Here is a 12,970-nt window from a genome sequence, read left to right as displayed (position 1 = left end):
GTTTTCTAATTTGTATACAGTGACCACGTGTTAATAATGTTAAAATTGTTAAAAACGCCCTAGCTGGTTTGGCTGAGTGAATAGAGCATTGGCCTGCAGACTGAAGGGTCCCAGGTTCTATTCTGGTCAAGGGCACATGCCCGGGTTGCAGGCTTGATCCCCAATAGGGGGCATGCAGGAGGCAGCTGATCAATGATTCTCATCATTGATGTTTCTCCCTCCCTCCTTCCACCCTTTCTCCCTCTCTCCCTCCCTCCCTCCTTCCCTCTCTATATCTGAAATCAATAAAAATATATATTTAAAAATTATTAAAAATAATAACCTTAAAGGCAACATGCTGGAAGCCCGAGGAATGAGACAGAAGCTTGGTGTTTTCCAAATCAACCTAGTGTTTTTGTTTGCAAAATTATGATTTCTGAGTCTCCTGGACACATTGGAAAGTTCACTAGGAATAGGAAATGCTAAGATACAATACACAGGTAGACTTTGGGGTTGATGGACAGGTGCTACATTCCTTAAGGTTGATACATAATTGCAAAAGAAAAACAGATTCTATATCAGGTTTTGTACATATTTTAAAACATAATTCAGTCCCCGTCTCTCGAACCTGTAAAAATACATTATGACCATCTGATTTTTAAATTTCCACTAGTGACATAAACTCAGGCAAAATATAAAGATTTACCCCACTTATGCAAATTTCCTTTTCTCCTTTCCCTGTAACTATGAAGAAAAAAAAAAATCTGGAAAATTAAGAAATACTAAACTTCTTTCTTTTAGGTCAAGAGGTAAGCTTTCTATAATAGCTGCATATACATTCTACTATTATGGGCTTGAAGGTTAAAGCAATTTTGAGAACTGAAATTTCATCCATCATTATCACCATTTATCTGCTTAGTCATGTTCTCTACCCTATAAGATGCACTTTAAAAATATTTACTGATTAAATTTACATTCATATTATTCTGGTTTTCTGGTATTGGGACATATTCAAATGTATATTCACACATTTTGCTCATGCTAAATTACACTGACTGATAAATTTAGCTGGGTGTGGGGAGAGAAATAGTGGGAAGGTATTCAGTGTATAACACAGTGAACATTAGCCCACCTGGGCTGTGAGCTTAAATAATGCTATTTATGATGATAAAAGCTGAAAGGTCTTAAATTCTATTGCAATAAAAGTATCCACCTAAGATATCACAACACTGTAGAAGTGGCTCTAACCTATAATTAATATTCAAAAAACAATGGGGAAAACAAAACAAAAAAATAATAATTTGGGCCATTCTTTAGAATGTGATAGCAATAGGGTATAAAAGATATCTTCACTAAAATATATGCCAAACTATCTCAGATTAAATATAGATACCATATTTTTGTTTGTGATTTGCATTATTTCATAAAAGGCAGAGGTTGTAAATATATCAAAATAGTCATGTAAAAAGATTCCTGGCTTAAAATGTTCTGGATTTCATGGGTTTTGATGATTTCTAAAAAAGAAATCGAACTACATTTATGTATAAGATGTCTTAGTAAGACCCAAAACATGTTTACTGGCAAGCAAAGTTTTAGAGATTCTTCAGGGAAATTCTATGAGGCATTAAATTACTCAGTGGTAGTCACAAATTATGCTAGGATCATATTTAAAAATAATCATTGGAAGGCACATAATGCCTATAAAACAAACTATTAGTTAAGGGATGGCAATCCTTTTGGAAATATGCTAGCATTAAAATATAGAAGTCAGCTCATAGATATTTTTTCAAAACACTTTTAAAGAAAGAAAAATGGAAAATCTTGTAATTATTGCTAATTTTTTAGTTAACACCCAGCAGCTGTGGAAGAAAACTGTTTTTGAAATTTCCCAAATTCAAAACTATGTTTCAAGACCAGTTTTATGAACTGGCTGAGAAGTTTCGTGAACTCTACAGTGGCCACATGATATAGTAAAGCAATAAAACGTTTCTAGCTTATATGTTTTTAAGAGAGACTATGCCCTCTATAAAGTTTTAAAGTATTATTTTAAGCAAAAAATGCTAACATGGAGGAGAAATGTAACTATTTAACAGGAAAGGCCATTCCTAGGGCTCAATAAAACGTAGGTAAATGCAAATAAATAAATAAATAAATAAATAAACAAACAAAACAAAACAAAACAACCTTTTTAACGCCTTTTACGTGGGCTCGAGTGGAATCTTCAGCTTGGCTGAATAAAACCCCAACAGTTACCAGCTACCTGAATGCTCCTGCAGCATCCCACCTTCAACACTGAGGCAAGGAGTGCCTCTGGGGAGCCGAGGGAGTTTTCCTGGCTTGGCTCTTTGGCCTTTCATCTGTTGCGTATTCTACTCGGTGCATAAACCATAAAGCTCCCTACCCTGGTCATTACCCTTCTCATCACATCCATCCTTCTGGGAGAGCATGCCGTGGCAAAGCTCTGAAAAGACGAGGGGTGGCTCTGGGGGGTAGTTCAGACCTCCCAGGTGAGGGGATGGCTGGCCTCCCCCGGGACACTTGCCCAGAAACATGATCTCACACACGCACACATTCCCTGTCACATGGTCTGGCCCTGACTGAGGAGTTGCCTTGTAAATTCACATACTGCCAGTTCACTCAACCTCTTGACCCCGGGGCTTACCCAGGAGGCCACATCTGCCTCCAAATGTGTCAAGTCTTGAGACATAGGTATGAAGAAGAAAACAATAATGAACAGTACGATTTCGAACGGGAAAAAGGCAGCTGCATTTCCAGGTCCCCCTGGTCTACTCTGTCTCATTTCAGCTTTTGCCTTGACTGACCGTCACATTTATATGGAGCATAGCCGTACCCTACTGGGGGTTGAGTAAGTGAAGAAAGGCAGTGAATCCCTAAATGCAAGTCATCTACCTGCGGGGGTGAGGGCGGCCCAGCCCCCACCCCCCACCCCCCACCCCGAAGCTGACGAAGGATATTGTCTCAGCAGCGCCTGGCACAAGTCGTCCGTGGTCATGAAGACGGTGTAGGTGAGGAGGAAGTCATCCAGGAGGGTCTCTGCAAGGAAAGGAGCATCAGCACGGGGTAAGCAGAGAGGGGAGGAGGAGGAGGACGGAACATGACAAATGCTGGAGGGGGAGGGGCTCTGAGGGAGCATTTTAGCCACAAAAGAGATTATTAAAGTTAAGATTTTTAAAATGCCTCACACAAAATGTTTCAAGCGGTGTGACATTTTTATTGCAAGACTCTAAACATACAACTTTTGTCATCCCCCCCCCAAAAAAAACATACACACACACACACAAAAAAAAAAAACACACAGCATTTATATTTGTGGGTAAAGATGTTATGGAAAATCAATGCATAAAATCATGTGCTTTTAGAATAAAATTTCACAATATTTCCGAGGTATACACTCCAGTCCTACAGGGAATGAAGCAGAGTGTTCTAATAAATGAAGGCTTTCTAAAGCCATTCACCTAAGTCTAGGGCAAGAACGACAGTAATAAGACCCAGAGGACATGTATTGGGTTCCAAGGGCGTTCGCCTTATCTCTCAAATGTATCTGCGAGAAGCTGGGAAAGTGGCGAGTGATTTTCTTATTGCTGTGAAGACAGACAGAGCTGAGTCCTTGCTCCGTCCTAATTCCTCTTCCACCTCCTTAACCCACAAGAATGGGCTCCCTTTTCATCGCCTCTTTGCCTCAGGAGTTCTTTGAAAAGTCCAGCTCACATATAATATGGAACTGCTGACCCAGCGAATGGGACCTCGAGTGTAACTTCCAAAGGGACAGAAAAGAGTCTATGCAGAATATGAAGTAGAGCTTCTGACGTAGGCCTTTATCTAACCTCCTTAACGGGAGGTTCATTTCACTACACAATTTCATTTTACATCCTGGATATCAACCTCTTAGTTATTCGAAACAGTAATAACTATACGCATAGGGGGCTTGGCGTATGCTCAAGTGTATCTGTGATCTCCAAAGTCTATCCCCTAAAGACGTGGAGACAGAACTAACTGCCCAGGACAGAACTTCAGAATTACACGTTGGAGACTGGAAACATTCCAGAATCTTTAGAAACAACCAGTACCATTCACTTTAAAAGCCGTTCAAAGAAGAACAACAAGCCTATGGTTAGGAACACAACTCTCTGATGAAAGAGGTCATGGAGGGCTTCTGCAGGCCTAGTCAGCCGGAGGCCTTCGTTTATTTCCTGCTTACGTTGCAGGATGTGAACAGTAACCCTGACCCACACAGGTTGGGGCTGCAAATGGTAATGCTCAACCACAACATCACAAGAAGGGAACTTTTTCAAATGTATTTATTTATTTATTTTTGGTAACACTATTCCTTCTTCAAAAATAAACTTGACGGATGGCACCTACAATGTGAAACAAGCCTACACTTAGGTAGTACCTCACTGTAACATGTGGGAGATAGTCACTGGCCTAACTTACTCGATGGCAAAAGCAAGTTCTCAAGCAGCTGTGCCCGGGCCTTGCCGAGCAGGGGTAAGTCCAGTACGAGGAGACGCTGGGAATGTGTCTGGGTGGACGATTTAACGTGGGGGAGAGGACCGCCCGCATTCCCAGGAGAGCCAGGGGCTTTCTACGGGAGCCGCTGTTTACAAGAGTCTTACGTCTGCACAAAAAAGCAGGGGGAGCTTCATGCAGAGATTGCCCCCCAAAGTCGTTAACCTGGCAGCAAAAATATATCGCTGGTCACCCTGATAAAAAAAAAATGTGGAATATACATTTGAAACTTTATGTGTCTTTCATTCAGGTTTTAAAATAAAGTCAAACAGTGGCATACTATCTGAGTCCCTGGGATATTTTAAAGAGGAATGCTCATCCACAACATTTTTTTTGTACTAAATATACCTAGTAATTGATGAAAACCCTCAACTTCTCTTGTGTGATTAAAAATTGAAATTATTTATTTATTTATTTATTTAATTTATTTATTTGCATTCAATGGTAGATACAGGCAGCAAGGACCAGAGCGAGCCTAGAACCTGCCTTAGGTTGGCGCCAGTGACGTATAGAAACCACTGCATGGCGGAGTGAGACCCTTACTCAGCCAGCATTTCAAATGTAGGACATTCAGGTTGAGGCTCTTTGGGCTGATCTTACACTTAGCTCATTGAATTAGGTTGTAAGGCTTCTCTAATCAGGATTTACTCCATTAGGAGCTGAGATGAAGAAGAACACCATTAACTCTGACATAAGCAGTCTTTCCTTTCTGGAACAGCCTTAGGTAATGAGCTGAGCGACTGGGAGTCTGGTTGGATGCTGACAAAACAACCTGACATTCGGTTCAATTAATCAGCTCGCATATGACAATATTTTGTTAAGGGCTTTGACCCAGAAATGCTTATTTCCCCAAAGTTGCTACCATATTAAATATTCAAGGCATTTGCCTAATTACCTCTCTGCTGTAGAAATATTAATGTAATAAAAACAATAAGGCTACATAAAAACTTCTCCAGCTAAAATCCCAATGAATACAATTGCTAAAAATCATAAAGAATAGAACAGATTCCCAATAGTCTTGAATTTCTCTCTATTTAATTAGCATATTGTCCTGAAATTTTTCTATCTATAAAGGGCTTTCCTTTATTCTTTTTCAGCACTGTTATTTTTTTTTCCTGCACATGAAAGTAATTGAGTGATATAATCAAAATGACACCCTTCAAGTAAAAGTGCATTTTATAATAGCCATGCTTCAAAAAAGTCTGTCCCATTGGTACTTAAAGATATTTTTAGAACCACAATAGCTATATAAATGATCCCCTGAAGACTATTAGAAAACAATAGCCATTTAGAAAGACTAGCAAATCCATTGGCATCCACATTAACTCTATAATTATCTATTACATTCTATAGCGCTTAATTAATTGTAACTTAAGACCAGGCAAAAAAGCACCTTTGTGTATAAAAGCATCTTTCATTAAAACAAATTCCTAGTTGCCATAAGCACTAACATTCTTATAAAAAGATGTATTCACTTTGATTTCTAACTCTGTGAATACCTAGGTAACAATATACAAAAAAACCTTTTCTTCAAAATTCTATTAATTAAATCAATCACTAAATCTAATTCCAATTCTTGGCTCATCACTGACAAAACTACTTAGCCATTCTTTTGGGAATACCCCGTACTCAAAAATAAAATAATATTTTTTAGTGACTTTTTAAAATACAGGAAGTACTCTACGTTCAAAAAAGCAACATGCTAATGGCAATCAAAACTGGAAGGCAGCCCGGCTGGTGCTGCTCAGTGGTTGAACCAGGAGGTGGTCACTATTTGATTCCTGGTCAGGGCACATGCCTGGGTAGAAGGCTCGGTTCCCATTAGAGGGCATGTGGGAGGCAGCCAATCAATGATTCTTTCTCATCATTGATGTTTCTATCTCTCTCTCCCTCTCCCTTCCTCTCTGAAAGGAAATAGTATTACAGTTTTAAGTACTGTGTTATAACCTGAAATAAAATACATCTATGTGTAGTCAAAACTAGAGCATTGGTAGAAGGAACTCATGTCTGTAATTAGCCCCAATAATGTTAATACAGGGCTCTTCCCAGAATCTGTTTTCATTTTAAGGCAAAAGGATTGGCTATTTTTATTTGGTTTTACTTGAATGTATTTTTCTTTTATTTATAAATTAAAATATTTTCTCGGTCTCATTTTCAGTGTATCAAGCACTAATAATTTCCACTTTATTTCTGCAAAACATAAGCATTTCTAGAACCTCCTGGATGTTTATCCTGGAGGAAAAGTAATTGGTTTGGTATTGACCCTTTTGGTAATCAAATTATAGAGGCTATGCTAAATGTTTCCAAGAGGTCTAAGCTTAATTTTTTTTTTTTTTTTTTTTTTTTTTTTTTTTGTAAAAAGAGAGAGAGAGAAAAAAAAAAACCCCACATAAAAACAAACCTTGAAGCCTAAAAATCACAAGAAGTATAGGGTTACTTAGGAGCAATTAGAGAAAACTACCTCAGTTATTTTTCAACACTCATAAGCACTGCAATAATGAAACCACTCATCTGTTAAAGTGAATTACCAAATGAAAAGAATTTTGACAGACAACTGCCTATAGTGGCCATTTAATCTAAGTAAGGTAATGTGAATATTCGACATTTCTGTACTAACTCATATTCCCTTACGTACCGTTAGCAGTTTTGTGTCACCTGTATTTCTACCTCAGATGCAATGGAATGTCAGGCACTCTAAAATATGTTCTGCTTAACCTTTATTTCAAGGAGACAAGAAAAGCTTTGTACTTGAAAGGGCCCATTTCTGGCCTGGAATGTCACAACTTACCATTATTTTTTGAAGAGCAGTGCCAACATGTACCATGTAATTCAATAAGTGCACTCACATGCGCACACACACACGTGCACACACACACACGCTTTCAGGTTCATGGTTGAATGGTATTGAAAGCCATGCTTCTTTCTCAATACCTTGGTCCACAGAACAACTGTGAAACAGCCATGGGAGAGATCACATGGTATAACAAGAAGTCAAGCTAGGAAAGTAGGTTGGAATAAATTCCTAGAGGGACTTTGAGCACCAGACTAAGGAGGCTGCAGCATCTTCTATAGGGAAAGAGGAGATTTTCAAAATGAAGAGTGATAAGAGACACAGATTATGCTCACTGCACCAGGGAAGTCAGATTGGGTAAGGAATAAGGATGTGTTTACTTTCAAACACCTTGAGCTTGAGTTCCATGGGTTTAAGTGATGTTATTGAGCAAAAGCCTCAGAGATGAGAGCTTGCTACAGAGGGCTGGGTGAGTATCGGTGCTACTGTGGACGATGGCTGAGACCAAGATGAATTCTCAGACACAGTCCTGGAAAGGTGTCAGCAGGGGTCTGAGGGTTGAGCTGGGTTGTATGTTCACATTTGGGCAACAGTAAGAAAAAGATGAGTTAAGGCAGAGGAACGAGAAAAGAGATATAGGAGAACTGGGAGATACAAATGTAATAGAAGCCAACAAGAAAGAAGGATTAGAAAAGAGAGCAGATTTTATGTGTCAAAAAAGTGCCCGGAAAAAGGCTCATGAGCCTGGGCATTCAAAGGCCATGGGATCTGGTGTGTGGATGGTCCCTGGTCTGAAGGCTTTAGCACATGTGTCAAACACAAGGCCCGCGGGCCAAATCCGTCCCGCCAGGCCTTGCAATGTGGCCCGCACCGTGCTGTCATCACTGCACTCCGCTGTGTTTCCATCACAATGACAGTTTATGACTGTTCAGTAAACCATTCGGCCCGCGATTTAGGCTGGATTTTAGATTTTGGCCCCTTCTCTGATTGAGTTCGACACCCCTACGTTTAGAGCAATGCCTCTGAGTAAGTGGTAGGAGCATATACTCTTGTTAGATAGACTAAAAGGGACACAGGCTGTCCTGATGATCAGCTCTCAGACCGCCTATCACAGTGTCTTCCCCCAAAGACTCCTACTGCAGTGGTAGAGCTCGCTGATCAGTAACAGCAGCTGCTCTCATAAATGAGGCAGGAGGAAAAATTTCTTCATGATCAATGCAAGTATCATTTTATTTAACCGTATAGATTGGAACATGGGAATCGTCATGGGTATGTGGCCTTCAATACAATCTGCCAGCATCTACCAACAAAAATTAATATCCAGTTGTGAGATTCACTCAGTTGAACATAATTGACCTCTCTGGGTTGCTCCCTCTTGTATGATTAATATCACATAATGCATTCTTGTGATACAAACTGTGTTCCTAAAAGCTGGCCAATTAAACATTCTAAAGCTTGATGTAATAAGTAAAAAAGAATTTAAACATTAAACCTTAACTTAGAAGTCTGGGGCATGGTTATTTCAAACAGTAACTCTAATACTATTTGACTCAACTTAGAACGAGGTATGATATTTTATCTCCCAAGCATCAAGAAGAATCTCTGCTATCAGCTTTCTTTCAAAACTAGAAATAGGTAACAATTCTGAAAGTTCCCCGCCTCCCCAGATTGTTGGGATTCATTAGCACCGAGTTTCAGAGAAGCACATTTTTATTTGTTTATTTTTGTTTCTGGTTAACAGAAATTCTAGGGATACTAGAGAGAAGTTATTTTCTTTAAGGTTTAGCAATTGACGATTTTAAAGCTAAGAATCAGCACGATAGCTAGATATATTAAAGATAAAAAGATATTGCACAAACTTACAATTTAAAGTAAATGCAACTAAACACAACTAACGCTCTTTCTAAACAATCTGGTGCAAGATCTTCCACACGCTGACAGCTTCCAATGAGGGAAAATTTACTTTAGTGTATTTCCTATGCTTAAAGGTACTCATGGGATAAATATTTCAACCAGCAGCTGACAGCAGGGATGCCTTTGTGTTCTGGTTTCCAGAACAGCCAGTGGAGTCTTCATCAATAACACATAGCTGCCTCCTTCCTCACACAGGTGGAAGGGAGACATGGCTTAGGGTCACAAAGAAAGGCTGGGCCCCAACCGAAGACCTATCCCTTATGGCTGAGCACGGAGATCTCTGTTCTGAAGAAGATAGAGTTGTAAGATACAGTCTTGGTGAAGGCATGTGCCGGGGGTGGTGTTGGGGGGTAGGGAGACTGGGGGGAGGTCAATGGAGAAAAAAGGAGACATATGTACTACTATTTGTAATACTTTAAACTAGGGGTGTCGAACTCAATCAGAGAAGGGGCCAAAATCTAAAATCCAGCCTAAATCGCGGGCCGAATGGTTTACTGAACAGTCATAAACTGTCATTGTGATGGAAACGCAGCGGAGTGCAGTGATGACAGCGTGGTGCGGGCCATATTGCAAGGCCTGGCGGGACGGATTTGGCCCGTGGGCCTTGTGTTTGACACATGTGCTTTAAACAATAATAAGAAGAAATAGAGAGAAAAAAAAAAGATACTGTCTCAACTTCTGTAGGGGTTTGGCATCTGACAGGTGAGATCATTAAAGAACCACATAAGGCACGTACAGACCCAGGCTATAAACATCCATTCATGCGAATGTCTGCACATCCCACTCCTGCCTACCACACCTATTCTTATGAGCACTGGGAAGCCAGGGGTGGTTTTGGTGGGCAATGAGGCAAGTAGGGAAGGGAACACAGTAGCTACTTAAATGACTACACAGCCACCCTTAAATGACCATTATGTGTTCTATACCATAGCTTTGCCCGCCTCCCTCTGCAGGGCGATCATGGGGTGATGGCCAGGGCCCCGATCAATCGATCAATCGCATTGCACCCGCCTTGGCTGGTCTGGCGCCAGTGGGTGTCATAGCGTGGTTGCTTGGACAGTCGTTCTGCTGTTCGGATGATTTGCATATTATGCTTTTATTATTATAGACAACCTCTCATTGCTTCTCCATTTCAAACCCAGTGTCCTAGGAGGTACAGCCCCAGGCAGAGGGGCTCAGACCTAACTATTGTTACTAGTGAGCAGGGGATAAAGGAGGAACTTAGAGTAAGTTTCCAACATTAGAACAGTGGGCAGGGTTCTAGAAGGACCTCCCTTGGCATAGTTGGGAAGAATTTAGAAAAATATATGGACTCAGAAATAACTCAGAGCAGCAGTGCTGAGCAGTGCTCCTGCTGTCTCTGACACTCCCTCTCCCCTCCTCTCTGAAATCTATAAAAATGTTAGAAGATTCATTAAGTATCCTGTATACCCAGAACAAATAAGAACCGTGACTTGAAAATAGAAAAGGATATAGAATTGCTCTAAAAATAATTTTCTGTTCACTATTTAGGTTATAACAAGACATTTTGGGCATTCTAAGAAGATACTTTAGTTTTCCCCATGTTCTGCTCAGCCACATTTAACAACTGTGAGTTCGTGTTTGTTTCTGAGATTTGGGGGAGGTAGTGTGTGTGTGGAGGGGGGGATGGAGGGGACGGCGCGAGGAGAGGATTGCCAGCCAAGTAGCTGCCTTAAGTAGAAGGCAGAACGCTGCAACCTACAACCGAATGAAAAGAATGGTTTCAATTATAGAGCAAGAAAGCCCCGAGGGCAGAAAATGAAGATAATGGGAAATGGGAGGGAAGCTTATAATGAGAAGACTATGAAATGAGGAAAAGCTCAATTACAGGTATGTTACAGGCAAAGATCCCCCCACTCACAGAATGTCCCCTTAAGACATGTGCTTGTCAATTACAGCAGTTCCGTGGCAAGGCACCCCTTAAACGAAGCCATAATTTGCCTGAAACATGCTGTGAAAGATTAACATGCAGTGATTATAATCAACAAATTGCCATCCACTAACATTCTTTCCTCACACGTGTAAGAATGTCTGAAGTACACTCTTGTACACTGAAAAATCACTCCCCACCCACCCCCCCATTTTCTGATAGGATGCTCAATTTTGCTTGAGGAAAATGTCACAGCATTTAAACATACAGTCAAGGACATCTGATGGTCTCACTTTAAATCCATCAACTGTGTGGGGAGGTGCCTCCTGAGATCCCTGAGAGACAAAGAGACAGACAGAGAGGGAGAAGAGTGTTTTCATCCTCTGACATTATCTTCAACAGTGTCGAGTAATTCCAGGCACTGATGTTACAGTCAAACTATGGTTTCCCTAAAATCACTAGACTGCAAAACACGCTATTGAACATAATATCTTGTCTCCATGGATTTCAGAATCTGTTGCTCCTTTCAATTTGCTGCTCCCCAAATGCCTGACTTACACCACACCTTTAAGCAAGTTTCTGGGAATGAGCCTGGACGCTGAGAAAATTACAAGTGTATAGTCTACGGAAGCACAATTATTATGATAATAGACCCAGGCTCACTTAGAAAATATGATACATTGAAAAACTTTAAGATTTGAGAACAGCATTTTCTTGTGAAAGGAACAAAAATCCATTTCCCCTTTAAAATAATACAAAAAAAAAAAAAAAAAGAAAAAGAAAAAAATTTACAAGAACAAATATTGGCACCAAACTGCTGGGAACCTGCTGTAGAGATTATGGAACTATAGATGGGAAAGAAACCGACGCAGCAGCCTTCATTCTTAAGGGGTGGCAATTAGGGAGACAGATTTAAAAAGAAAACAAAGCTGTCATCTTTCTCAAATTTATTTTTATGAGGAAAACTACAGGCTATACTAAAGATTTGTGTTTCAAAACAACCTTCATCCTATGACAAAGAGACAATACAGATGTAAGCCAATATCTTATTCATATAATAAAACTGACATCTATTAGTACTTCAAATGCTATATGAACTTTGGAACTTATTAAACAGTCTTTACATTTTAGAATATATTATAATTTTAAATATTCTGATTTTTTAAAAAGCTGACCAATCAAATACACACTTTTAGCAGCTCTCAATGTGCCAGAGTATTATATTACTTGGAATAACTTATCCTCCAGTCATTCTAATAAATTGGAAATGTACTGAACAACAGGGAAAGAAATACCTAAGGTTTCCACAGTCATCTAAAAAAATGAATATCAAACCGGCATTTGAGGTGGAGGGAAAGCAATCCAGGAGATGCAAATGCAATGTAAATAAGGGAAAATGTGCAAATGGGTATAAAAAGGAAAGTCCATTCATTTCCAGGTCTTCCATATTGGCTGCAGTGTACCCAGGGAAACCCCTATGGTCAGGGGGTTGAGACCATTGTAACTACAGAAACAGCTCAAGATGGTTCTATCTTGTTTAGTGAGATGCTGAGTTGCTTTTTGGAGAGGATATACCAAATCATGCAGCCAATGCTTGTGCAGAGGAAAGAACGTGGTCCCCTGCATCTGGAACCAAAGTCTTGAACCCTGGCCCCCTTTTCTTCCCCTGTCCCCAAAATCAAAGAATCAGGACATAATTCTTGAACACAAGAACCTTTTCAGAAGCCAAGGGTCCACTGTCCAGGAAGCTCTGGTGTTGATGCCCCTTTACCATAAATGGCCAGGTGCCAAGGTCCTCCAATTAAAACTTGTCCCACCAGCATTTTCCCATGCCTGTTCCTCCATTCCCTTAAAAACCCTTAACC

At 40.1% G+C, this 12,970-nt stretch overlaps 1 protein-coding gene across 7 annotated transcripts in view; it reads right to left on the bottom strand.

Annotated features, from left to right (window-relative positions):
• The window catches only part of RAPGEF5 (Rap guanine nucleotide exchange factor 5), a 183,866-nt gene that overhangs the window by 39,771 nt on the left and 131,125 nt on the right, over positions 1 to 12,970 (bottom strand). For all 7 annotated transcript variants that reach the window (XR_004986512.2, XR_004986511.2, XM_036429202.2 and 4 more), the window contains exon 12: positions 2,955 to 3,033. Coding sequence is in view for 5 of the 7 variants with exons in the window: in XM_036429202.2 (XP_036285095.1) it covers positions 2,955 to 3,033 (79 nt within the window). In the remaining 2 variants the exon portion in view is untranslated. The remainder of the gene's footprint in view (positions 1 to 2,954; positions 3,034 to 12,970) is intronic.

The sequence above is a fragment of the Pipistrellus kuhlii genome, unplaced genomic scaffold (assembly GCF_014108245.1).
Source record: "Pipistrellus kuhlii isolate mPipKuh1 unplaced genomic scaffold, mPipKuh1.p scaffold_m20_p_10, whole genome shotgun sequence".
NCBI lineage: Eukaryota > Metazoa > Chordata > Mammalia > Chiroptera > Vespertilionidae > Pipistrellus > Pipistrellus kuhlii.
This window is presented reverse-complemented; position numbering and strand designations above follow the sequence as displayed.